The 23,204-nt window shown below is 41.7% G+C and overlaps 2 protein-coding genes across 5 annotated transcripts in view; both read right to left on the reverse strand.

Moving 5' to 3' along the window:
- Positions 1-16,142, reverse strand: part of prdm5 (PR domain containing 5) — a 44,901-nt gene extending 28,759 nt beyond the window's left edge. The window contains exons 1-12 of one of the 4 annotated variants that reach the window (XM_037771119.1): positions 15,821-16,142; positions 13,483-13,566; positions 12,115-12,237; positions 11,062-11,182; positions 10,063-10,231; positions 9,786-9,963; positions 8,776-8,868; positions 8,540-8,661; positions 7,837-7,916; positions 4,539-4,623; positions 3,306-3,463; positions 2,755-2,848 (exon numbers count right to left, since the gene is read on the reverse strand). In XM_037771119.1, coding sequence (XP_037627047.1) covers positions 2,755-2,848; positions 3,306-3,463; positions 4,539-4,623; positions 7,837-7,916; positions 8,540-8,661; positions 8,776-8,868; positions 9,786-9,963; positions 10,063-10,231; positions 11,062-11,182; positions 12,115-12,237; positions 13,483-13,514 — 1,255 coding nt within the window. In that variant the 5' untranslated portion in view covers positions 13,515-13,566; positions 15,821-16,142. The remainder of the gene's footprint in view (positions 1-2,754; positions 2,849-3,305; positions 3,464-4,538; positions 4,624-7,836; positions 7,917-8,539; positions 8,662-8,775; positions 8,869-9,785; positions 9,964-10,062; positions 10,232-11,061; positions 11,183-12,114; positions 12,238-13,482; positions 13,567-15,820) is intronic. The other 3 variants (XM_037771120.1, XM_037771118.1, XM_037771121.1) reach the window with 3 other exon arrangements.
- On the reverse strand, positions 16,116-21,441 carry LOC119488465 (dynein heavy chain). The gene is made up of 10 exons (XM_037770170.1): positions 21,206-21,441; positions 17,385-17,489; positions 16,985-17,353; positions 16,745-16,953; positions 16,611-16,706; positions 16,522-16,572; positions 16,388-16,468; positions 16,299-16,349; positions 16,240-16,260; positions 16,116-16,201 (listed from the first exon to the last, which is right to left on the reverse strand). The coding sequence occupies exons 1-10, from the start codon at positions 21,439-21,441 to the stop codon at positions 16,116-16,118; spliced, it is 1,305 nt and encodes a 434-aa protein (XP_037626098.1).
- Between the last annotated feature and the right edge of the window lie 1,763 nt (positions 21,442-23,204).

The raw sequence follows: 23,204 nt of genomic DNA on the forward strand, positions 1-23,204 counted from the left end.
TAATAGTGTGGGCAGGAAAACACAAAGACGGGTGTTTTCATGCCACCAGACGACCCCCGAACAATGGTCTTTAGAAAGGTCTGGTTCTGGAGGGGTTTTAACAGAAGTCCTCCTTTATTGTGCATCTGTAGCTGAACACATCCCAGGGGACGCAGTAAACCAAACCGCTCGGCCATATGTTTCATCTGAACGTCAAATGTGGGCTTTTTTTTACGGTGCAAAAAACATGCCATATTGTATTAATCATTCCACTGACAAGCACTAAAACGCCAGACAGACATCTCAGCTGTTCACTGTGTTTTCCTTCACGCCTCTGCTCTCCGGCTCCACACAACAGCCTCTATTGTTGGAGAGTAGTTGTTCAGATTATATGGAGATCATTCAATTTCCACAGAGTAGTTTTGGTGTGTGTGTGTGTGTGTGTGCGTGTGTGTGTGTGTTACAAGCTCATTCTCCTGTTACCAAGGCCGATGATGGTCAGCTCAATAAAGTGGAACACCAGTGAAAGCTGGAGGTCCATCGTGTTTTTAATCAAATCCAAACATTCGCTTGATGATAATTAATATCAACGACACCCTCGCAGAAAGATTTCATTAATACTTGCAGCACGACTTCAACCATGCGCACACACATAGTTATTTATACACTCAGGGTTGTTGTCAAGGTCTTAAAACGCCTAGAAATACACATAACCCTACATAGATGTTTCATTAGTCAAGAACCACACTTACTAACGAGACAACTTGTCGCATTCATCAGTTTTCTTGTATTTTTCTCATGAGTGGTCCAGACCTGTCGTACGAGTCGCGAGCAGGTGGTCCGCCTTTCTCAACAGGGCGAAGAAGAACTATTGTTTGACTGCGTTCTGACGTAGGTTACCAAAGTAATCGATAAGGTTATGAATAATGTGAACGCTAGCACTAGTTGAGTCAACATTTGTAAGTTTAGAAATAACTGAAAGTGGGGTTGTATGTATACTAAATTACTGTTTTTGTGAATGGAGTCTGGTGGCTTTGAAGAGTTCCCTTTCAGAAAGGGTTGTGTGACGGCGAGGTAAAGAGTAGAAGAGGAAGTAGAGGTCCCGAACCAGAAACAAAACAATCATTCTGTCATGTCAGCTAGTATCAGCCATGTTTCATGTTGTCTGGAGACGAAGACGACGTAAATGTATATCTGAGAAGATGCCGACAGCAGAAACAGAAACATAACCCATTAAGCGCATCAACTCTTTTTTGGCAAAAACCTCTAACCTGACCCGCCAGACGGTTTGTTGCACAGAACCATCCGAGAAGCTGAAACTATTTGGAAAAGGGCAGGCACTTTCAAAAAAATACTTGGTAGGTGATTGGATGAACCATCTGTCAATCAAACTAACGAAAGCGAAACCAACTGAAGGCCAAAACCTCGCCGTACGTTACACGTTCGGTTCCATTCTTTGCTTTTCTTTAAATGAAGAAATACTCTCCAGTTCTGATGGAACTGATGTTATTGCAGCATCTACGCTAACCTCTTCAGGAGCTCACCGGTCTTACACACATCTAAGCCACGCCCCTAGCTGTCAGTAGCTCATCACAGGATGCTGATTGGTCCGTCTGGCGAGAAACGTAATACTTGAAGCCTGACAAGATGATTTTTTTACATTTGATCCCGCGATTCTCACGTGATCTCTTGACATCGTGAGAATCCAGCTGCCGTGCAAGGGTTAAAAAATACACCACAAGCAAGCGTAAAAACTTTTTTGCGCAACTGAGGAAGTTTTATCAAATTTTTGCCGTTCCCATACAGATTCTCTAACGTGATACTTCAAAATGTGCATAAAGATATGTGATGGAAACACGGCTAGTGTGTTTTGTCTGCTGATTTCCAACAGCAGGACATGTTCTCTTATTACTCCTGGTGATATTTTTGTGAATGAAACCTACAGGTAGCCTTATACAGACATTTGTGGGCATGGATTATGCTAATAATCAAAACTCACGAACGCACACCTCCTCATGACCAGGTGGCGTTCATCAATTAGAAACAAGCAATTTACGGAAAGTTTGTCCAGTTAAAGAGAGTTTGATGGATCCGACTTGGAACACTCGAACTACCAAACCTCACAGAAACAAAGTATGAGATATTTAGGATAAGAAATATTAAAACGTTCTCACATGAGGCTCATTGAGTTCAGAACATAAATGTGATTTCATCTGAAAATGCAAAAACATCTGCTTCACTTTCTGGTTGTGAGACTGTCGCTAGAGAGCTGACTGCTCTTCCCTGTCTGTTCTCTCTCACCTGCAGTGAAATGACACACTGGATGCTCCCGCCCCACATACTGTCTAGAACCCGATACCGGTCCTGGTATTATATGGCCGGCCTCCTGAGACAGCGGCAGGAAATGCCTTGAGCTTTACAATCTCTTTGTTATCTGGCTGAGTCGGAGGAGCAGCGCTGCATCCTGCCAAGGCTCGGCTGTCTCTGCTGCTGCCGACCTGAACGCTCTCTAACGTCTCCGTGGTGACATGTTTGATGGACTTTCCAACTGTCAATTTTTTTCAGGATGCGTGGGAACCCTGATTAAAAACGTGATTTGATATTTCTAACTTGAAATTTAAAATATGAAAAACCTACATCCGAAAAAGAGAAACTTTCTTGACATTCGGGTAGTGCTGCAACTGCAAGACACACCACATGGTTGACTTTATGTGTTGACTTTATGTGTGCAGGGTGGTCACAACGACACACCGGGGCTCTGACTCTCATACTTACTGTTGTGGATGAGTAAGTGGCGCTGCAGAGAGAAGGGGGTGCGGAACAGAGCTTTGCACTCCTCACACTGGAAGGGTCTCTCCTCCGAGTGGGTCTGCAGAGAGACAGAGAGCAGCATCAGCAGGTTTATAATGTGTCTACGGAGATGTGCCGCCCTCCCGCCCTCAGCGTGCACGTTGATGAAGCCTCTTAAAATGGATGTGAGGGGATCACGCTGAAGGCTCCGCAGCCGATTTGGTTTGTTGACTTGATGAGGACAAGCAGCTTGAGGGGCTTTAAGTTCAAAGTGCTTCTGTTTTTCCACCCCCCTCCCGATGCCCGACCTATCTGTCTGAGTGACACCTCAATCCCAAAAGTAAACACGGGGGAGCTCAGGGCCAGAGACCTCACAGACACCAGATACCAGCCACCAACGAGACCCTGATGGATTACAGCCTCACTAATAACTGCAGCTTTGAAGTGACTCTCAATCAATGATTCATCCTCAGCAATCAGCCGGATAGAACAGCTTCATAATGAAAGTAATGAATGATTGCAGCACATCTGCTCACCTTCTTGTGGTTCTTGTAGACGTTGCGGTGGGCGAACTCTTTCCCACACAGCTTACACTTGTACGGCTTGTCCTCGCTGTGGATGATCTTGTGAGCCGTCACCTGGTCCAGGCGCTTGAACGAGCGGCTGCAGATCTCGCAGGTATACGGTCGCTTCTCTGATCGTCGGGAGATTGAGACAGATGCATTGTGGTAAACAGACATGACACAGAGATGTATTTAACCCCCCGAGACCCACAATAGACCAGTTCTTCAGGGGGGTTCAGGGGGTCTTTAGGGGGAGATAGCAGGTCAACAGTAGATGTCACATAGAATCAATCCTCTGAATGCTCTAGGTCTCTAGTCTGATCCATCCATCCTCTGAATGCTCTAGGTCTCTAGTTTGATCCATCCATCCTCTGAATGCTCTAGGTCTCTAGTCTGATCCATCCATCCTCTGAATGCTCTAGGTCTCTAGTTTGATCCATCCATCCTCTGAATGCTCTAGGTCTCTAGTTTGATCCATCCATCCTCTGAATGCTCTAGGTCTCTAGTTTGATCCATCCATCCACTGAATGCTCTAGGTCTCTAGTTTGATCCATCCATCCTCTGAATGCTCTAGGTCTCTAGTCTGATCCATCCATCCTCTGAATGCTCTAGGTCTCTAGTCTGATCCATCCATCCTCTGAATGCTCTAGGTCTCTAGTTTGATCCATCCATCCACTGAATGCTCTAGGTCTCTAGTTTGATCCATCCATCCTCTGAATGCTCTAGGTCTCTAGTCTGATCCATCCATCCTCTGAATGCTCTAGGTCTCTAGTTTGATCCATCCATCCTCTGAATGCTCTAGGTCTCTAGTTTGATCCATCCATCCTCTGAATGCTCTAGGTCTCTAGTTTGATCCATCCATCCTCTGAATGCTCTAGGTCTCTAGTTTGATCCATCCATCCTCTGAATGCTCTAGGTCTCTAGTCTGATCCATCCATCCTCTGAATGCTCTAGGTCTCTAGTTTGTGGCTGTAAAGTTTCATGAAGCTGTGATTATCCTAGAGGTCACCACAGGTCATTTTATACAGTGAGGTCAAGTTTAAAAAAAGACAATCTAACATGACGTGGTTGTTACCAATGGATTCTTTAGGTTTTCTAGTTTCATGTGATATCTGTACCTTCGCTCCAGCTCTAAAACAGAACCTACAGCCTCTGAAAGACAGTCAAGTCGTCGGGTCTCAGGGAGTTAATGCACCATCTTCTTACCCGAGTGTGTTATCATGTGACGTTTTAGCTGATTTGTGGAAATGAACTTCTTGTCACACGCGTGGCAGTCAAGTATTTCATGCACCTGCAACAAAAGAGTTAAAGAGAGAGGGCATTTTAAGTTTTGCTCTTTTTTAAAAACTTAAAGAGTAAAGAGCGTGTAAAAGTTGAAGGATCACGGTCTGCGATCGTCAACAGAAACCAAATCTCGTCCGTTTCCATTAGACTGATGTCTGCTGACAGAAAAGCAATTAAAGTGATGAAAAGTTCCAATCCCTTTTTTCTGCTTCAGAGCATACTGTAGCTCCAATAATTGCACATTCAATAGTTCCCCGGCGTACGGCGGCTACAATAGCGTATGCTAATGTCGAGCAGCTCCTCTTGTCACAGCTGCTGCTGCTGAAGCTTGTTCAGCTAAATGATGATAATGGCACATTTAAGCTGCTTTGGAGCCGACGTTGTCATTATGGAAAGTTTGATTGCTCCTCTGTGAGAACGTCTGTGATGGAAGCTAGAAGAACGCAATATGTGACATATTTATTATCACACTTTGTGTTTGAGTAGAACTCAATTATCTCAACAACTTTATTAAATGTGTTACTGGAAAAAAAAAAACGTCAAAATCTAACGTAATGCCGACCTAAATTTATAGAAACACATTTCAGATTTTATAACCGACAGACAACATGTGCATGATGGGAAATCATCCCGAGCCACGTAACAGCAGAACTGGCACGTACTGTACACACAGAAAGAGGCCACACAGGAATATTACATACGCCTATTTTAAAATCAAAGCCCCGGAGGTGTGAAACCGGAGACGACTGACTCATCGACAGGTGAAGTAGGTTAAATGATGCACCGCACAACTATGTCACAACTTCCAGGTGACTTTAAATGTTGGTGAACAGTTTGGAGGCTCGGTGATGAATGAAGTGGATTAATGTCTGTTGATCAATCTGGACGATCGATGATGACGAGAGAAAATGAAGAGGGATAATTAATGAGGAATGTTAGTTCATGAAAGACGACCGATGAGACGATTTGTTTGAGACAACTTGCATAATAATCTAACGGCCAACATCGACGAAAGTGCCGTCCTGACCTGAACTAGAAAACAAATGATTAATCCATAAAGAAAAACACACTTATCTATATTCTTGTTTTTCTAAATCCAGCAGAGATTGACTTACTCTTGGACTTTTCTAAATCAATCTCATGTATTCTGGCTAATTATTTAATACAATTACATTAATTGAATTGAAATTACATCTTTAAGTGGACGAAATATCAGCCTAGTGTCCACTCATAGATGTCTAACTGCAAATGTAAAAGCTTTCATGAAGTGAACACAGGTGATACTGGCGACACACAGTACCAACACAAATATCTATTTCTGTGAAAAGTATTTAAAGTGGCAACAAACAAGTTTTTTTGCTTTAACTTATCATTATGAAGTAAAATGAAGGCTCCATTTACGGCCCGAAGGAAGAGGATAGCGCTTGAGTTGCGTCTATACTTATGAAGGTAGTAAAATAGCAACTGAACCAAGACGGCAAACTCTTTTCTGTGTCCCACATTGTCAACGTCAGCTTCCGTTGTTACCTTTACAGTAAAAGCCTTATACATATACACTGCATCACTGCCTACCAGAGAGCATTTTCAGGGCTCAACAGTAATGGTACGTGTCCACAGGGGCGTTTTTTATCGCGAGGGGACGCGACGCTTCCCAGCATTGGATGCTTGTGCTGTCCCTAGAAACAAGGCACTCGGCTCCTGATTGGACGAACGCTTTCCCGCCGTGGGCTGCTGCTCCCAGCTTTCAAACCGGAACCAGTATGGAGGCTCGTTTGGAAACTTTCTTCTCTTATTTCACGTAAATAGTTCACTAAAATGTGTTTCTGAAAACATTTGAGGCGAGAAATAATCCATGCAGTTGATGAATCTGTCTTTATTTTAGATCAACAACGTTTAGTTTAAAAGATCCTCGGGAGTATCAAGAGGCGGCGGGTCGCGTCGGACGTCTGTGATTTGCATAAAGTAGACGAGCTCTCAACTTTATGCAAATGAGGAGCGGGCGTCGTGACGCCTAGTCTCTCGAATCGCGACGCCACGCTACCAGAATGCATTGCGCGGCTGCTTACATAGACAATGAATGGGGGGCGTGGAAAGCACGGAGGCTGTGGACACGTACCGTAAGGATTGCCCGCTTGCCCGTCTCCTCGTCGGGCTCGTAAATCTAGCAACTCACTTACCCCGATCGGGCAAGTGGTAAAAAAGAATTAAACACGTTGTTTTTATCCCGGAGCTGATGGAAGTAGCTGAGGAGTGAGCCATCTCGCTTCATCTCTGTTGAGAGTTGCGCATGCTCAGCACCGATCGAGCTTTCGCGAGCGGTTAAAGACAAAGTTTATGAGCTGAAGCGCAAGCGAGCACTTCAATGATCCTGGAAACAGGAGTTTAGTTGGGCGGCGTTACAGGATGTGGGCAAAACGCAACGCGGATAAAACTTGACAATTAACTTTAGTCTTTGTTGTTATTCAAAAACCACTAATAAATAAAACAATTTGTATAGGAGCAAGTAAAAATGGACTTTGAGCGAGTAGATTTCTGACCCACTTAAAAAAAACATTAACGTTGAATCCTGCATTTTGTTGAGAGGCAACTCAACAAAACATTAAAGCTTACAGTCGCTATCCCCGGGTAGCGGAGATGGCGGACGGTGAACCAAAATAATGTAAACGTTAACAATGGAAACTTTAACTAACAAAAGAGCCCCGTTGATGGAGGAAGGAAAATAAGGTGAAGAGGGAGAGTGACAGCGGCGGCAACAATAATACCACTTGGAAACTTTAGGCGGGAGTTAAAAAGTCGTCTGTTGCCACTTTAAAAAAAACAGCACCGTTCAAATGTGTAGTCCATCAATAAGAGGGAGAATCCTGACGCCAAGGTTCAAACCTTATTGTCTGCCAACACAGCCTCTTAAATTTCACAAGACCAGTGGGGATGAGCTAGTGAACGAGAAACCAGCACGCTGCTCTTTGTCACCTAGAATATATCTGTAACAACCCGATCATAAAGACGGCCTCACGTGGAGAGGGCAACAACCGAACACGGTGAACTCAGGCAGCAGAGAGGAGAGCTGGATTAAGACGTTAGACTGAGTTATAGAGGAAGTGGAGTGTGATGGATTCAGCATAAAAGAGACATCGCTCTAAAAATGGATCATGCAAAACCGTGTGAGCAGAGTAAATCCTCTCAGATCCGATGCAAAGCATCTGGATCGTTTGAGTCTCACCTTCCTGTGTTCTTGTAGATTCAGAGAGGAGGAGCATTTTCTGTTGCATATGGTGCACGTGAGTTTCCGACGTGCGCTCCCTTTTAAAGGAAAGAAAAAACAAACTTAACCTACATAACAAAAAGTGGGCAATCATGACAACAATTTCAAAGCAATTTTCACACAGCAACAGAAAAAAAAAAAGTTTTAGTGGACAGTGAACTCCTCTTATCCCCGTCTGAATCACATGACCCACATCTGAGGAGTCTGATCCACTTCCCCCCCTCGCCCGCCCACACACCACTTGTCCCGACCACATTGGTAAAACATAAAGAGCCGGATCATCAGCCTCTGAGACGAACGTCTTAATCTCGGGTTGATACTTGATTCGCGTGTAGATCCCCGCTGCCCTACATCCCATCATAAATAGCTATGGAAGTCCAATTATCTAAAGGAGTGAGCCGCCCCAGAACACACAGGTCAGCAATTATGGAGCGCGAGTAATTAGAGATGAGTCTCAACATCGCAGAGATTTTAACTGATCGAGGTCAAGTACTGTTACTGCGGTTCCTTGAGTGCTGAGGCTGCTAATGGACAATTAACTCCATTACATGACGTTGGGCTGCTATGCATGTGAATGTGTGTGTGTGTGTGTGTGTGTGTGTGTGTGTGCTGGAGATAGAAGAAGAGACAATCATACACGGGGAGAGACGGAGGTGCCAACCTGTGTGAACATTTCCTTTATGCTTCTTCAGAGCGTCCTTGCTCTTGAATCTTTTGCCGCAGCTCTCGGCTTTACAGATGAACCTGGCGTCTCCTCTACAGGCCTCCTTATGCTGCTCAAAACTACACAGAACAGGATAAGAAGAAGAAGAAAGATCGTCATCTAACTGTGCGTCTCAGGAAATAAATGGTATGTGCACATTGTACAGTTTCCAGTTCATAAACTCCCTTAGTTACCTGGATATTGAGCTGAAGGTGTTGTGGCAGAGGGAGCACTGGTGCGCTTTAGAGTCACCTGACGGGTCCAGTGACTCAGAACAATGCAAAACACTGAGGAAGGATTCAAAATAAAAAACAAATTAGGCACCAAATAGGAAATGAAACACATCAGGGTGACGGTGAAAGACAAACAAATAGCCAAGGAGGATACAGGATAAATGAATCTGAATAATTATCAGGTTTTACCCGGAATATGTCAAGAACAAATACACAAATCTACACTAACGTTTCATTAAATTAACTAATTAAATCTAATTAAAGGAACAGTTCAGGATTTGGGAAATGAAATGTATTTGCTGAGAGTTCGTCTGTACGTTAAATATAAAGCTACAGCCAGAAGACGGTTAGCTTAGCTTAGCATAAAGACTGGAAACAGGGGGAAACAGTTAGCTTCACTCTGCAAAAACCAAAATGTAAAAACTACAATTTGTGGGTTTTCATGGGGGATTATGAGAGTCGTATCAATCTTCTCATTTTATTTTTAATTTGATTACGTTTTTTTGTGGAACCAGCAACATCCTCCTTCTGAATTAACTGAAGCAAAGAAAGAAAAAAAACCTTAAAGGTGACATATCGTGCTCATTTCCAGATTCATTTCTTGTATTTTGTATTGTTCTCATACTGCCTGTCTGAATTAGGACTGTCCTCGACCAAAGAAATTCTTAGTCGACTAACTCACACGATTTTGTCGACTAATCGTTTAGTTGAGTGATTTATGTCGCTAACTTTACGTTTGCTTTTGGATTTTAGGTTTTCTGGTTTGTTTACTTTTGTTGATTATATGACTTTTGTATTTGCTTATAATGCTTGTTGAAGCGTCTAAAAAATATAAAAAAGACTAAAGAAATGTTAGTGGACTGAGACCAAAACGACCGATTAGTGGACTAATCTCCTCAGAGGGGTCAACCCTCGCTGTTAAAACGTTAAATAAAACTACAAGCAGTTTAGTGGTGGAACAGAGAACCCACTGGCGCTGCAGAGCCTGTTTGATGGGGAACTTCTTGCCACAGTTTTTGCATTTGAACTCCTTCTCCTCCGTGCTGGGCCTCTGGTGGAGACTCTGGAGGTGGGCGGCCAGGATCTCCTCGCTGGGGAAGCTGCTCTCACACAGCAGGCAGGGGTGGTCCTCCTTCTTTATTACTAGTTCTGGAGACACGTGGAACAAACACACGCAATGAGTGGAGAACGTGAAACATGAAATGTAGATATGATAAATGAATGGGTTGAAACATAATTCCACTGTACCCATTTCAACAAGGTGCTTAGCTTCTTTACTGTTTTCATCATCGTCTTTGATGACCTCCTCCTCTTCTTCCTCCTCCTCTTCCTCCATGTCACTGTCCAGGTAGCCAATCAGAAGCTCCGTGTCCGTCTCTATGTCGTCCACAGCCAGGTAGAAGATGTTCTCTCCATCCTGAGACACAACAACATGGTTAGAATACATCTACAAGCGTTTATGTTAGTACACTGTGAGGAGCTACGGAGGCTGGCTGGAGGTTGAACTCATTACACCCAGACAACAGGCTGTTCAGCCTGATTGAGGCCACAGATCAAAAGATCAAATGTTAAAAATGTTGTCATTAACTTCCTGGTCCTTAAAGGTCACGCTAATAAAATCAAACAGTCATTTAGTTTTAACTATGGGATTCTAAATACACATAAATAACGATTAAGAAGAGGAAAGCTACACAATAAATGTCACTGTTGATGGAACGCAGAGCTTCAACACACACGATGACCTTTAAACGACCGATCACTTTGGGGCATCGGCGTATTAATGGCAGGAACTTGGCCCAAAATGTTCATCTCCTCTTCATCATCCCCCCCCTCTATTTGTCTTCCATCGTGAGAGAACGATCTGTTTTATCTTTTGCACAAGAGGGCAGTAGGTGAAACATACCAGATCCAGAGTCCTGGGGTTGTGTCACTTTTCCACGCTTAAAGGCAACGTCACACATGCACGATATTCACCTGAAAGTTCACCAAAGTTGAACTTCACACGAATCCGAGGATTTGAATTTGTTTCGCAACCGATAGTGTAGTAGCAGGCAAGTTACGCATTTTCACCGTGTTCACTCTCTCACCATCGTATTGTCATTTATTCAATATGTATGTTATCTGTAAGAAGTCGCGGGGAAAGAATTTCCCCTGCAGTGATAACGACCAACTCAACAGCAAATTGCAAATGACTTATTGTTGCATTTTAAATGACAAAGATGACAGTTTTAAAAACTAATTAAATACTTGTTTATTGATGAATGCAGAACACAGAAGAGCAGTGAGGTGCAGCGTTGTTTTCAGCTGAGACGCTGTGGTTGCCGAAGTCAGTCGGGAAAAGAGCAAAAACATCGCCTTCAGTATCGTTCTTTAGAAAAAGAATAGAAATTAGAAACACTTGACATCATGTGTAGCTAATTATTTATCTAATTAGTGAAAGTGCTGCAGAATAATTTGTAAATGTTGTCAAAACTTTTCAAGGTTTGAGTTGTTGTTCCGACTTAAGGGGGCATTCATGTGAATTTTAACAGTCGGGAACTTGTATTTCCGATTATTCCGACACCACATGAACGCAGCACAATTGCCCTATCTTGCAATGTTAATGACGTGTCAACAAGCCAAACTGTGATTAGGAATATTTGATACACCACACAGTTGTACCGGCAGGGTACTACATACTGTAGTTTACAGTAGTGCACAGATACTGTTTCCATGGTTGCCACGCATAGCAGCCAGCGTTTACTCGCGGAGTGCTCGTCTGCATGAGGAGCGCCGTAAGACCCCACAGAACCAAGCGAGGACGTAGGCGTTGTGTCGCTCCAGGTCTGAAAGGAAACTGGCCTACTTTCACCCCTGACCTCTTCAGGAGCTGATATTGTTAGAACCAACATTCAAACAGTCAAACATATACCTAAGCCACACCCCTAGCTGCTCACAGGACACTGATTGGTCCGTGCTTTGGTCCTGGCTTACTGGACACAAACGCATTAACAGAAGTATGACAACATGGATTTACGTGTGATATGTGATCCCGCTGTTCCCGCAATGATCTCATGATATCGCGAGAATCTATAACTGCCGTGCAAGGTAAACACAATACACCTTTAAAAATCAAAAATAAATAACTATATTTATATATTTTCTACTTGTATAAGTAACACAATATCTCTCTTAGAGGTCTCTTTACAGCCACATGTTAAAAAAGCGGTCCTGACTGTGTATCGCCTGTAAAAAGCGTCTTTCCAGTGTGTCTTATGAGGTAAGTCTGAGGGATTCATGGTCCAATGAGAGGAAATCTACCTGTATGGCCGCCAAGTTCTTCTGCTCTTGCGAAGGCGCCTGATGGACGAACCGCAGCCAGTTGGCGTGGCGAGGGTTACTAGCATCCAGAATATACAGCACGTCTCCTTTACTGCCACGGACCTGGAGGAAAAAAAATAAAAAACACAATAACTGTATGAGCTGTCAGAAGTGAACGACTGATTCTTCTTCTTCTTCTCTTGTTGGTTTGTCTTCTGTGCATCAAAGTGTGAAAACCGGATCACATGCACAGGCTGGCAGCTACAGATAACTACATCACAGCATTCATTTCAGTGGTTTAAAATCAATGGCTTCAGAGTCACTTTAAATCAGACAGTATGTTAATTGATCTGCAGTGTAATTAAATGTTATCACAGAAACACTGCGAACATATTTGGACAGAACTGAAAACAGCTGTGTGTTTCCTCCACAGCTGTCCTCTGATAAATAGAGGACGTGTTTGTGCTTCATTGCAATACGAGCTGCAAGGAGATGATTTACTCTGTTCATTTCATATTGAATACAGCATTTACAGGTGTGAGGCAGCTAGTGTTACGACATAAAGTCTCCTGTGAGTGACTTCTGCGGAACAGCAAACACACATTTGGTTCAAAGTTTAGCTTTTAACCACTTTAACCTTTGCATTGTGAAACCTTTGGATGTGTAGAGCGGTGTAAATATGTATCTATGAACTCTGTAAAGATGTATGTAGGAGCGTGGTAATGATGTATGTATGAGTGGTGTTAAGATGTATGTATGAGCGGTGTAAAGATATATGTATGAGCTCTGTAAAGATGTATGTATGAGCGGTGTAAAGATGTATGTAGAGGTGGTGTAAAGATGTATGTATGAGTGGTGTAAAGATGTATGTATGAGCGGTGTAAAGATGTATGTAAAGGTGGTGTAAAGATGTATGTATGAGTGGTGTAAAGATGTATGTAAAGGTGGTGTAAAGATGTATGTAAAGGTGGTGTAAAGATGTATGTATGAGTGGTGTAAAGATGTATGTATGAGCGGTGATAGCATGTATGTATGAGTGGTGTAAAGATGTATGTACGAGCGGTGTTAAGATGTATGTATGAGCTCTGTAAAGATGTATGTATGAGTGGTGTTAAGATGTATGTATGAGCGGTGTAAAGATGTATGTATGAGTGGTGTAAAGATGTATGTATGAGTGGTGTAAAGATGTATGTATGAGCGGTGTTAAGATGTATATATGAGCGGTGTTAAGATGTATGTATGAGCGGTGTTAAGATGTATGTATGAGCAGGGTAAAGATGTATGTGAAGGTGGTGTAAAGATGTATGTATGAGCTCTGTAAAGATGTATGTATGTATGAGCGGTGTAAAGAAGAACATGTGCATTCACCTCCCACATGAGCCGGCTGTCGGAGCTCTCATCCAGCTCACTGGGCAGCTTCTTCTCGCCTGCAAAAGGGCCAAACTTTTCTCCCTTTAAAGCAAACAGAGATCATTTGTCAAACATGAAGACGTTGTAAATCATCCAAAATGAATTATACTAAAACATCACACAGTCCAGTGGACTGTCCAAACCAGCACTGTTGCACTGTGGGTAAATGTTGGACAGTCAGTGGGCACGCCTACGGTTTAATGTGACCAGTGGTCACAAGTACTGTACATAAGTACAATTTTGAGGTACTTGTATTTCTTCCACTACATTTATTTGACAACATTAGGTACTAGTTACTGTGAAGATTCAGATTATTAATACAAAATGTAATTAACAAGTACATTATGACGTATAATTATGGGTAAATATAAGTAGAGCTGCAACAATTAATCGCTTAGTGGTACGAATTGGAAATTTCTTGTTAACAGCGACACCTGACGCTGACAAGTCAACGAGTCAACTGTTGCTGTCGCTTGTGCTCGCTCTACGTAGACGCGGGCGAGCATCGGTCAAAACAGTGAGGCGACACACACAAGACTGAATGTCACTGACAGCTAAAACTACAACATCACTATTTATCTCACATGCTTGGCAGTAATGTTAGCTGACCAATCAAAGGATATTGATCCTAGTTTTCCCCTGATGTCGGTCACATTCCTGTTTTGCTAAACCAGATATAACTTTGTTTTTTTTTGTGCTTCCGTGGAGTTTGTGTTGGAGTCTGGGTTGTGGTCCTTTTTTCTCAGCGTTAGCGGACTCCATTTCTAACCGAACGTTAACTATGGTTGCACAATGTTAGCACTGTAAGTGGAGCTGAAGAGAGCATAGGCACTTGCGAGCTTGTAGCATGATGTCACATCCGTTGGATTGTCCCGGAAAAAAACGTCCCGCATTGTTCACATTAAAAGCAGTCGACAGGCTGATAGAGGAAACCCAGAAAAGTTGTGTAAGGTCTAATTTTTTAGGGTTAGGTTCCAACCTGTTCACTCAATAAAAAAAGTTTATAGGTGTAAAAACTTACACACAGTCCCTTTAAATTAATCACTAGCTGTTTTGATAATTGATTTGAGGTCTAAATTCTCTGATTCCAGCTTCTTAAATGTGAATATTTTCTGGTTTCTTTCCTCCTCTATGACAGTAAACTGAATGTCTTTGAGTTGTGGACAAAACAAGACATTTTTGGACATCATCCTGGACTTTTTATCGACCAAACAACTATTCGATTAATCAAGAAAAATAATCTACAGATTAATCAACATTGAATATAACGCTTAGCTGCAGCCCTAGTTGAGTATTTCCATTTTCTGTTGCGCTATACTATACTATTCAGATTATTAATACAAAATATAATTAACAAATACATGATGTATTATCATGGATATAGATACGATTTGACTGCTACCCGGCAGTGTTTATAGTAAAACCTTCACCTCTAACGGCTGCAACATTAAAATGATGAACACATTAATGAATCAATATTTACAATCCAATAATATAAAATATATTATTCTGAAATGGGCCATTCTGCATAATAAGTACTTTTACTTTTGGTACTTAAAGTATGTTTTGATGCTCATACTTTTACTTATGAATGCAGGATTTTTACATGCAACATAGTATTTTCTACACAGTAGTATTGTGCTACTTTTCCTAACAGATCTGAGTACTTCTTCCACTGAATGTGACCTGAGAGTTCATCCTTCAGTTCTGCACATTTCTGCCTCTCTGACCTCCCAGAGGAGCCAGACATCAGGGGGGCGTGGTCTAAAGTATGCTGTTAGAGAGTGTTGCATTCAGGTTCATCCTCAACCTGCACATTTAAATAACAATAGCCTGCTGAACGTGAACGCATCTCCACTGATACATGAACCCATTCATCCTCTGACACTCTCCACTCCTCCTCTGTCTATCTGACATTACTGTGAAATCCGCTTTAAGAGGAATGTAACATGTAGAATGTGTGTAACGCTACTTTGTTTCTTCCTTCTTCTCCTTCTTGTGCATGAACACATAGTTACATTGTTGCCTAGTTACATAGTTAGATAGTTACATAGTTGCACAGTGAAGGAGAGAAACAACTGGATGAGTGCAGCAGCTACGTGGCACATCACGTCAGAGCAGCAGCCGGAGAGTCGACTCGCTCACTGACTCACGGAGACATTAGAGACTCTAGAGAACCAGGAGGACATTAAAACTCCTCCACAGCTCTCACATCTGGGTGTAAAGAGTTACATTAAGCCGCTGCCTGCGTGTTAAAGTCGGTTACAAAGTGTCCACAGTCGGAAACTCTACAAACCTTTTTCACCCGCCTCGCCGTGAACAGACCGATTCCATCCTGGACCTGAGACGACTTGAGGGAGAATCTGTCTGGCACATACATACCCAACATTGTCATTACTCGGAAACGGATCCTTCAATGACAACTGGTTGGCTATCGGATGTGTCAGCGGAAGTGAAGGAGCATTGTCAGTCTGGTTATGAAAGCAGAGAGTTGTCGGTTCTCGGTTGAAGAGGTCCAGGTTCAACTTCTGCTGCTCTGCTGAGCCGAAGGAAAGACGCCTCCTGATTGGTCCAAAGTTTGTAACCAGAAGCTACCTTTGCTGTAGTGAAGCTCTGCAGACAGCCTGGAGTACTGTATACTGCAGTACTGTATACTGCAGTACTGTGTACTGCAGTACTGTGTACTGTATACTGGAGTACTGTATACTGCAGTACTGTGTACTGTATACTGGAGTACTGTATACTGTATACTGGAGTACTGTATACTGCAGTACTGTGTACTGTATACTGGAGTACTGTATACTGGAGTACTGTATACTGCAGTACTGTGTACTGTATACTGGAGTACTGTATACTGCAGTACTGTGTACTGTATACTGGAGTACTGTATACTGGAGTACTGTATACTGCAGTACTGTATACTGCAGTACTGTATACTGGAGTACTGTATACTGCAGTACTGTGTACTGTATACTGGAGTACTGTATACTGCAGTACTGTGTACTGTATACTGGAGTACTGTATACTGGAGTACTGTATACTGCAGTACTGTGTACTGTATACTGGAGTACTGTATACTGCAGTACTGTGTACTGTATACTGGAGTACTGTATACTGGAGTACTGTATACTGCAGTACTGTATACTGCAGTACTGTATACTGGAGTACTGTATACTGCAGTACTGTGTACTGTATACTGGAGTACTGTATACTGCAGTACTGTGTACTGTATACTGGAGTACTGTATACTGGAGTACTGTATACTGCAGTACTGTATACTGCAGTACTGTATACTGCAGTACTGTATACTGGAGTACTGTATACTGGAGTACTGTATACTGCAGTACTGTATACTGCAGTACTGTATACTGGAGTACTGTATACTGCAGTACTGTATACTGGAGTACTGGAGTACTGTATGCTGGAGTACTGTATACTGGAGTACTGTATACTGGAGTACTGTATACTGCAGTACTGTATACTGGAGTACTGGAGTACTGTATGCTGGAGTACTGTATACTGGAGTACTGTATACTGGAGTACTGTATACTGGAGTACTGGAGTACTGTATGCTGGAGTACTGTATACTGCAGTACTGTATACTGGAGTACTGGAGTACTGTATGCTGGAGTACTGTATACTGGAGTACTGTATACTGGAGTACTGTATACTGGAGTACTGGAGTACTGTATGCTGGAGTACTGTATACTGGAGTACTGTATACTGGAGTACTGTATACTGCAGTACTGTATACTGCAGTACTGTATACTGGAGTACTGTATACTGCAGTACTGTATACTGGAGTACTGGAGTACTGTATGCTGGAGTACTGTATACTGGAGTACTGTATACTGGAGTACTGTATACTGCAGTACTGTATACTGGAGTACTGGAGTACTGTATGCTGGAGTACTGTATACTGGAGTACTGTATACTGGAGTACTGTATACTGGAGTACTGGAGTACTGTATGCTGGAGTACTGTATACTGCAGTACTGTATACTGGAGTACTGGAGTACTGTATGCTGGAGTACTGTATACTGGAGTACTGTATACTGGAGTACTGTATACTGGAGTACTGGAGTACTGTATGCTGGAGTACTGTATACTGGAGTACTGTATACTGGAGTACTGTATACTGGAGTACTGGAGTACTGTATGCTGGAGTACTGTATACTGGAGTACTGGAGTACTGTATACTGGAGTACTGTATACTGGAGTACTGGAGTACTGTATGCTGGAGTACTGTATACTGGAGTACTGTATACTGGAGTACTGTATACTGGAGTACTGGAGTACTGTATACTGGAGTACTGGAGTACTGTATACTGGAGTACTGGAGTACTGTATACTGGAGTACTGGAGTAATATACACAGTAATACACAAACTCTGCGGACTGACTCTCATTCAGCCTGAGTCTGTACAGACTGTAGTACTGTAGTAATGCATAGTAATACATAGTAATATTTGTTATATCCTTACATACTGTATACACAAACACTGCAGACTGACTCTCACTCAGCCTGGAGTACTGTAGTAATACATAGTAATACATAGAAATACACAAACACTGCAGACTCACTCTCAGACCGGAGTACTGTACTGTAGTACTGTAGTACTGTAGTAATACACAGTAATACACAAACACTGCAGACTCACTCTCAGACTGGAGTACTGTACTGTAGTACTGTAGTACTGTAGTAATACACAGTAATACACAAACACTGCAGACTGACTCTCATTCAGCATGAAGTACTGTAGTACTGTAGTACTGTAGTAATACACAGTAATACACAAACACTCCAGACTGACTCTCATTCAGCCTGAGTCAGTACAGACTGTAGTAATACATAGTAATACTTGTTATATTCTTACATACTGTATAAACAAACACTCCAAACTGACTCTCATTCAGCCCAGGAGGAAAGCTACACTGTACAGACTTTAGTACTGTAGTACTACATAGTAATACTTTATAAATAATACTTTAAAATACTTTAAAAAGTATTATAAATTATATAAAAGCCGTCAGACTGCTGAGTTATAGGATATGTTTTCATGGGTGAAAATTGAGCCTCTATACCACATTCACTCTCAATGTCAGCATCAGTTACTTTTTCATTTACATATTTATTGTTTTATAATAGGTTGAAATATATATATATATATATATATATATTATTTTGTTGTTGTTATTAGCAGCAGGTTATCCAGGCATTAAACAGGAACAGTAAATACACATAAAATATACACATCAACACTAGAAGAAAGATATATAGGATATCTATAGAATACACAATGTAAAGAATATATTACACTATATTACACTATAAATATGCCAAACTACTACAGCTAATAAAATAAAAATAAAAAATATAAATATGCCAAAATACTACAACTAAAACAAATCTAAACAAGGATAACATATATACATTAGACAAGTGTGAAAATGTGTGCAGTTTCTATTTTATTTTCAATAAATGCAATGAGGTAGATTGAGAGAATAAAGATGTGCAAATTCATCATGTGCAAGGTTATTATTTGGTTATTATTTGGTTATTGTTTGCACATACATAAGACTGCATAAAATCCAGATAATGAAAAATAAGAAATGTGTCAGGAGAGATCAAGATGCCACAGGCATTTATACAACGGACCTCCCCTCAACATAAGGAGGAAGATAAACAATAACAAAAAAAGGCAGAAAAAGAAAGGAAATATAAGTTAACATAATTTAGAAAAATACAACAGAAAATAATGACAAGAAGAAGCAAACAAAATGAGCAGAAAAACTAACCAATCAATGGACAACAATCCAATAAAAACAAAGAAATACATGAAAAACAATACAATAATTTTATGTCAGTGCTTATGTTACAGAAAAAGTAGTTTGATTGTAATTTTGATCCATTAATACTGTCAGGTTATTACACAGTAAAATGCTGCAGAAGCTGCATCCCCTCATTACACTGCACTGATAATCCATTCATTTCACAGAGCTCAGAAAACATACACTCCATCATGTTGCTCCTTCACCATTAACCTCTAAACCCTCAGATATTATGACAGCTGGCGGGTTTTGGCTTGAATTGATCTGTTCTATAATTCAGAAACCGCACTGTACCAACAAGCAGTCGACCAGCGGTCTGACTGACCCTTTCAGATTAAAAGAGTCGACTCAACAGGACACAAACCTCAATTTACCAACAATCAGAGGCTGCTGCTGCTGGGGGAGGAGATGGGTCTACAGAAACCATCTGAAGTGAGACCTGAGTACAGAAAAACATATAATAAATACAATAAAATAAATAAATAAATAATAATGATAATGAAATAAAATTATAATAATAAAATAGCAGAATTACATATATATATATATATATATATATATAAAATACTATGATAATATACAAGCTAATATGCTTATATATTAGTTAGTTATATTAGTTATTATATAATATATTTTTGTAAAACTGATATCAACCCAAAGATTTGAATTCGACATAAGTGTGTCAAGTTTCAGCCCGTTCTCATCCCCAGGACGTCAAATACCGAACAACAAGAGACCGCTCTTTGTGTCCTGTGCGTCACGTTACAATCAGCTGTTTGTTCACAACGTTCAGTTTCATTTTCATTGTACAAACGCCGTAGTTTTAACCTCAACCATGTAGTTCTTTCCTAAACCTAACTATAGTGGTTTTGATGCCAAAAATAAAGTGGCGCTGGTTATGCCAAGGGGCGTGACCAAGCGGCGGTATGTGACGAGTTGGGACGAGAACGTTGTTGTCTGTTTCAGTCTACTCTGTACATTATTCCAGACAAATGGTGACTGGTATTGATTATATACTACTTTCATATTGCTGGTTATACAAAGCTACAAATGAATTAGAGGTCAAACTTCCGTAACATAAGCCCTCTTACTAAACCTTTGTTTAGTAACTCTGAAGTCATGTAAGTATGACAACCTATACACAGTACATGTACAGTAAAATGATTATTGCCACATTAGTCATATCTCTTTATCCATAACAACTACTTTATCCCCCAAAGAAGTAGAAAGAGTACCAGTTTAAATATGTACCTGAGGTTTATTTCCTGTTACTGTTTAAGGCTGAGGAGACGGAGCTCAAACTAGATTGTTTAAAGAGGGAAAACTTGAAATTTCAAAATAAAAGTCCACAAAGTAAAGCCAGATGACTCTTTTTCTTTTTTCTTAGCTGACAAACCGCTTTCTCTAAATGCTCAGCAGTGGATGTGGTTTCAACTGTTCTGAAAAACACAACTTATGGATAAAGCTTGTGTGAAAATGTTGAAACTATCAGGCCTCCCTCACATTATCTCCATCACATTATGTTCTGTTTTATCTCTCCTCAGCTTGATTTGTTGACTTTCTGCACCGACAGATTAGCATCATCTCTCACTGACTGTTTCTGTTTGTGAACACCTCTTCAGAAGACGTCTTTAATCAGCAGCGTTATGTCGCTTTGTGTTTACTGTGTTTAGAGCTTGTGTTTACGCCGACGGCTTCCTGTTGTGTTGTGGCTCTACGCCAAACTGCCTCGTGATTGGTCCAGATGACCAGCGTTGGTTGACGGTTACGGCAAAGCCTGAATCACGATGTTTACCTCAGAGTCAATGAGCTGCTATGCTCCAGTGTCTTTATATAAAATTAGGGTAAACGTGTCCTTCAAGAGGGATTCCTCCCATCCCCGGATCACTGAGATGGTGTCATCGTGGCCCGGGGTCGTGTTCCAGGTGTATTCCAGAGAGTTAAGCCATAGGAGAGGGGTTACAGGGGGACTGAGAGAGCCTTTGTGTCTCTCTGCCCCACCCATGTCCTCCCTGGTCCATTTCTGTCCCCCCCTGACCTCGCTGTCAGAGCCTCGGCCTGTCGGGGCACGACGATTAAATGTCATGACCCCTTTTTTCCCTCCGTGCCCTCTGAGGACCCTCCATCCCATTAACTTTCACTCAGCTTTCACTAAGATCTCAGGGTTATCCCCAGCAGCTCTGATCTCCAACACCTGCACAAAAGACACTCACAGAGAGAGAGAGAGAGAGACTCTTCTGCTAATGCCGGGACCCCATTACAAGATGATAGCGAGCTGGATGATAATCCTGATCTGGACGTTTTAAGATGGTGGAGAGTCTGGTCTGCCCAGATAACTCACAATCTTTCGAGGCGTGTGGGGGTTTAGCAGGACATCTCAGTCAGGATCATACTTGCCAACCTTGAGAACTCAAAAATAGGGAGGATTTCAAAACCAAAGCAGGGAGTCTCGGGGTCCTCCCCAAGAAAAAATGTTAGTTTCAGAGACTTTGTTTTCTGCATTCTGGTGACTTTTAAAGAATGAAAATAACAAAATACTAGACCTACTTTTATTTGTACTTCTAATTCTCAGGATTAGTAATGGCAACATTTAAATTTTGACCCAAAGACGGAGCTAGATTTGAAATATTGATCAAAAATTTAAAACAATCAAAGTTATTATAATTCATATCCAGAGGGGGACACGGATGTCTGCACCACATTTCATGGTCGTCCATCCAATAGTTGTTGGGACATTTCACTCAAAAACCACAAACGTCAAGCTCATGGTGGCGCTAGACGGAAAGTTGGAGGATCACCAACGTCAGACAGATTCATCCTTCGGGAAAACATGAATGTCTGTTCAACATTTCATGACAATCCATCCAATAGCTGTTGAGATATTTCAGTCTGGATTAAAGGCGGACAGACTGACAGATTGCCATTCATAAAGCCACGCATGGCTGAAAAACTTCTGGTCTGTTCCCTCCATAAAGCACACAAACACACATGGACGGTATCTCCGTTGGCACTGGAGCACACTTGGATTAAAATCACTAAAATCATCACCAGCTCTTTTATTGTGAAATCTGACTATTCGGTGCGCTGGGAGCACATATCAAGAAGGCTTTGTTCCCAGACGTCTTTCACCAATTTCTGACTAATGCGGGCGTGTATGAGTGAAAGAAGCTTTCGCTGAACGGCCCTATGAAGTGATGACAAAGCCTACACATGAACAAACCGGCGCTAGCGGACAATGATGCATTGAGGACTTTAAAAAATATTTTAAACAAAAGAAATTGTGATCATAAATCCCTGCAGGACGGAGACTTTGAACCTGAACGTACCCACCCAGCCACGGAGCTGGCTGGACTGCCAGTCGAGTCTCTGCGGGCCAAAAACTACAGAAACCACATTTAGGACATGGTGAGGGGAAAGGATTGCATTGAAATAAATACTTTCAGAGTTTCTTTTTTTTGTTTTAAGTAAATATTTTCACTGGAGGAAAAACCTCAGTTTGGCAAACATACAAATGGCTCCATACAAGATTTTTCCAAATGGATGTGTGCATTTTTCTGAAATCTCTCAAACCTGATACTGTAGATTGAGGGGCCAGACCACCTTTTGTTTCATGTTTCACAAACCCCCCCCGCCTCCACCCCCCCGTGGTCTCCTCACCACAGCTCCCTATTTCAAGGCTGTCGTTGAACAGCCAGCAAACCATTTCCTGAAGCTCCCGAGGTCACTGGATAAATGATGTTTTCATTTGACAACCCCGGGTCGCCACTAAAAAGGGAGGGGTCTTCAGAGGGAGCCTTTCTGAAAATTACAGTACTGATGAAGCATGAGAAATTACAGGCACTTAGAAGT

This window comes from Sebastes umbrosus, chromosome 5 (assembly GCF_015220745.1).
Source record: "Sebastes umbrosus isolate fSebUmb1 chromosome 5, fSebUmb1.pri, whole genome shotgun sequence".
Taxonomy (NCBI): domain Eukaryota; kingdom Metazoa; phylum Chordata; class Actinopteri; order Perciformes; family Sebastidae; genus Sebastes; species Sebastes umbrosus.

What these genes read in the sequence shown, in the direction of transcription:
- LOC119488465 (XM_037770170.1), bottom strand. Translation starts at nt 21,441, where the DNA reads ATGACATTTAATCGTCGTGCCCCGACAGGCCGAGGCTCTGACAGCGAG. An exon ending in ATACAGTACTGCAGTATACA is followed by an intron (nt 17,354 to 17,384) that starts GTACTCCAGTAT and finishes TCCAGTATACAG; the next exon opens with TACTCCAGCATACAGTACTC. An exon ending in ACTCCAGTATACAGTACACA is followed by an intron (nt 16,707 to 16,744) that starts GTACTGCAGTAT and finishes TACAGTACACAG; the next exon opens with TACTGCAGTATACAGTACTC.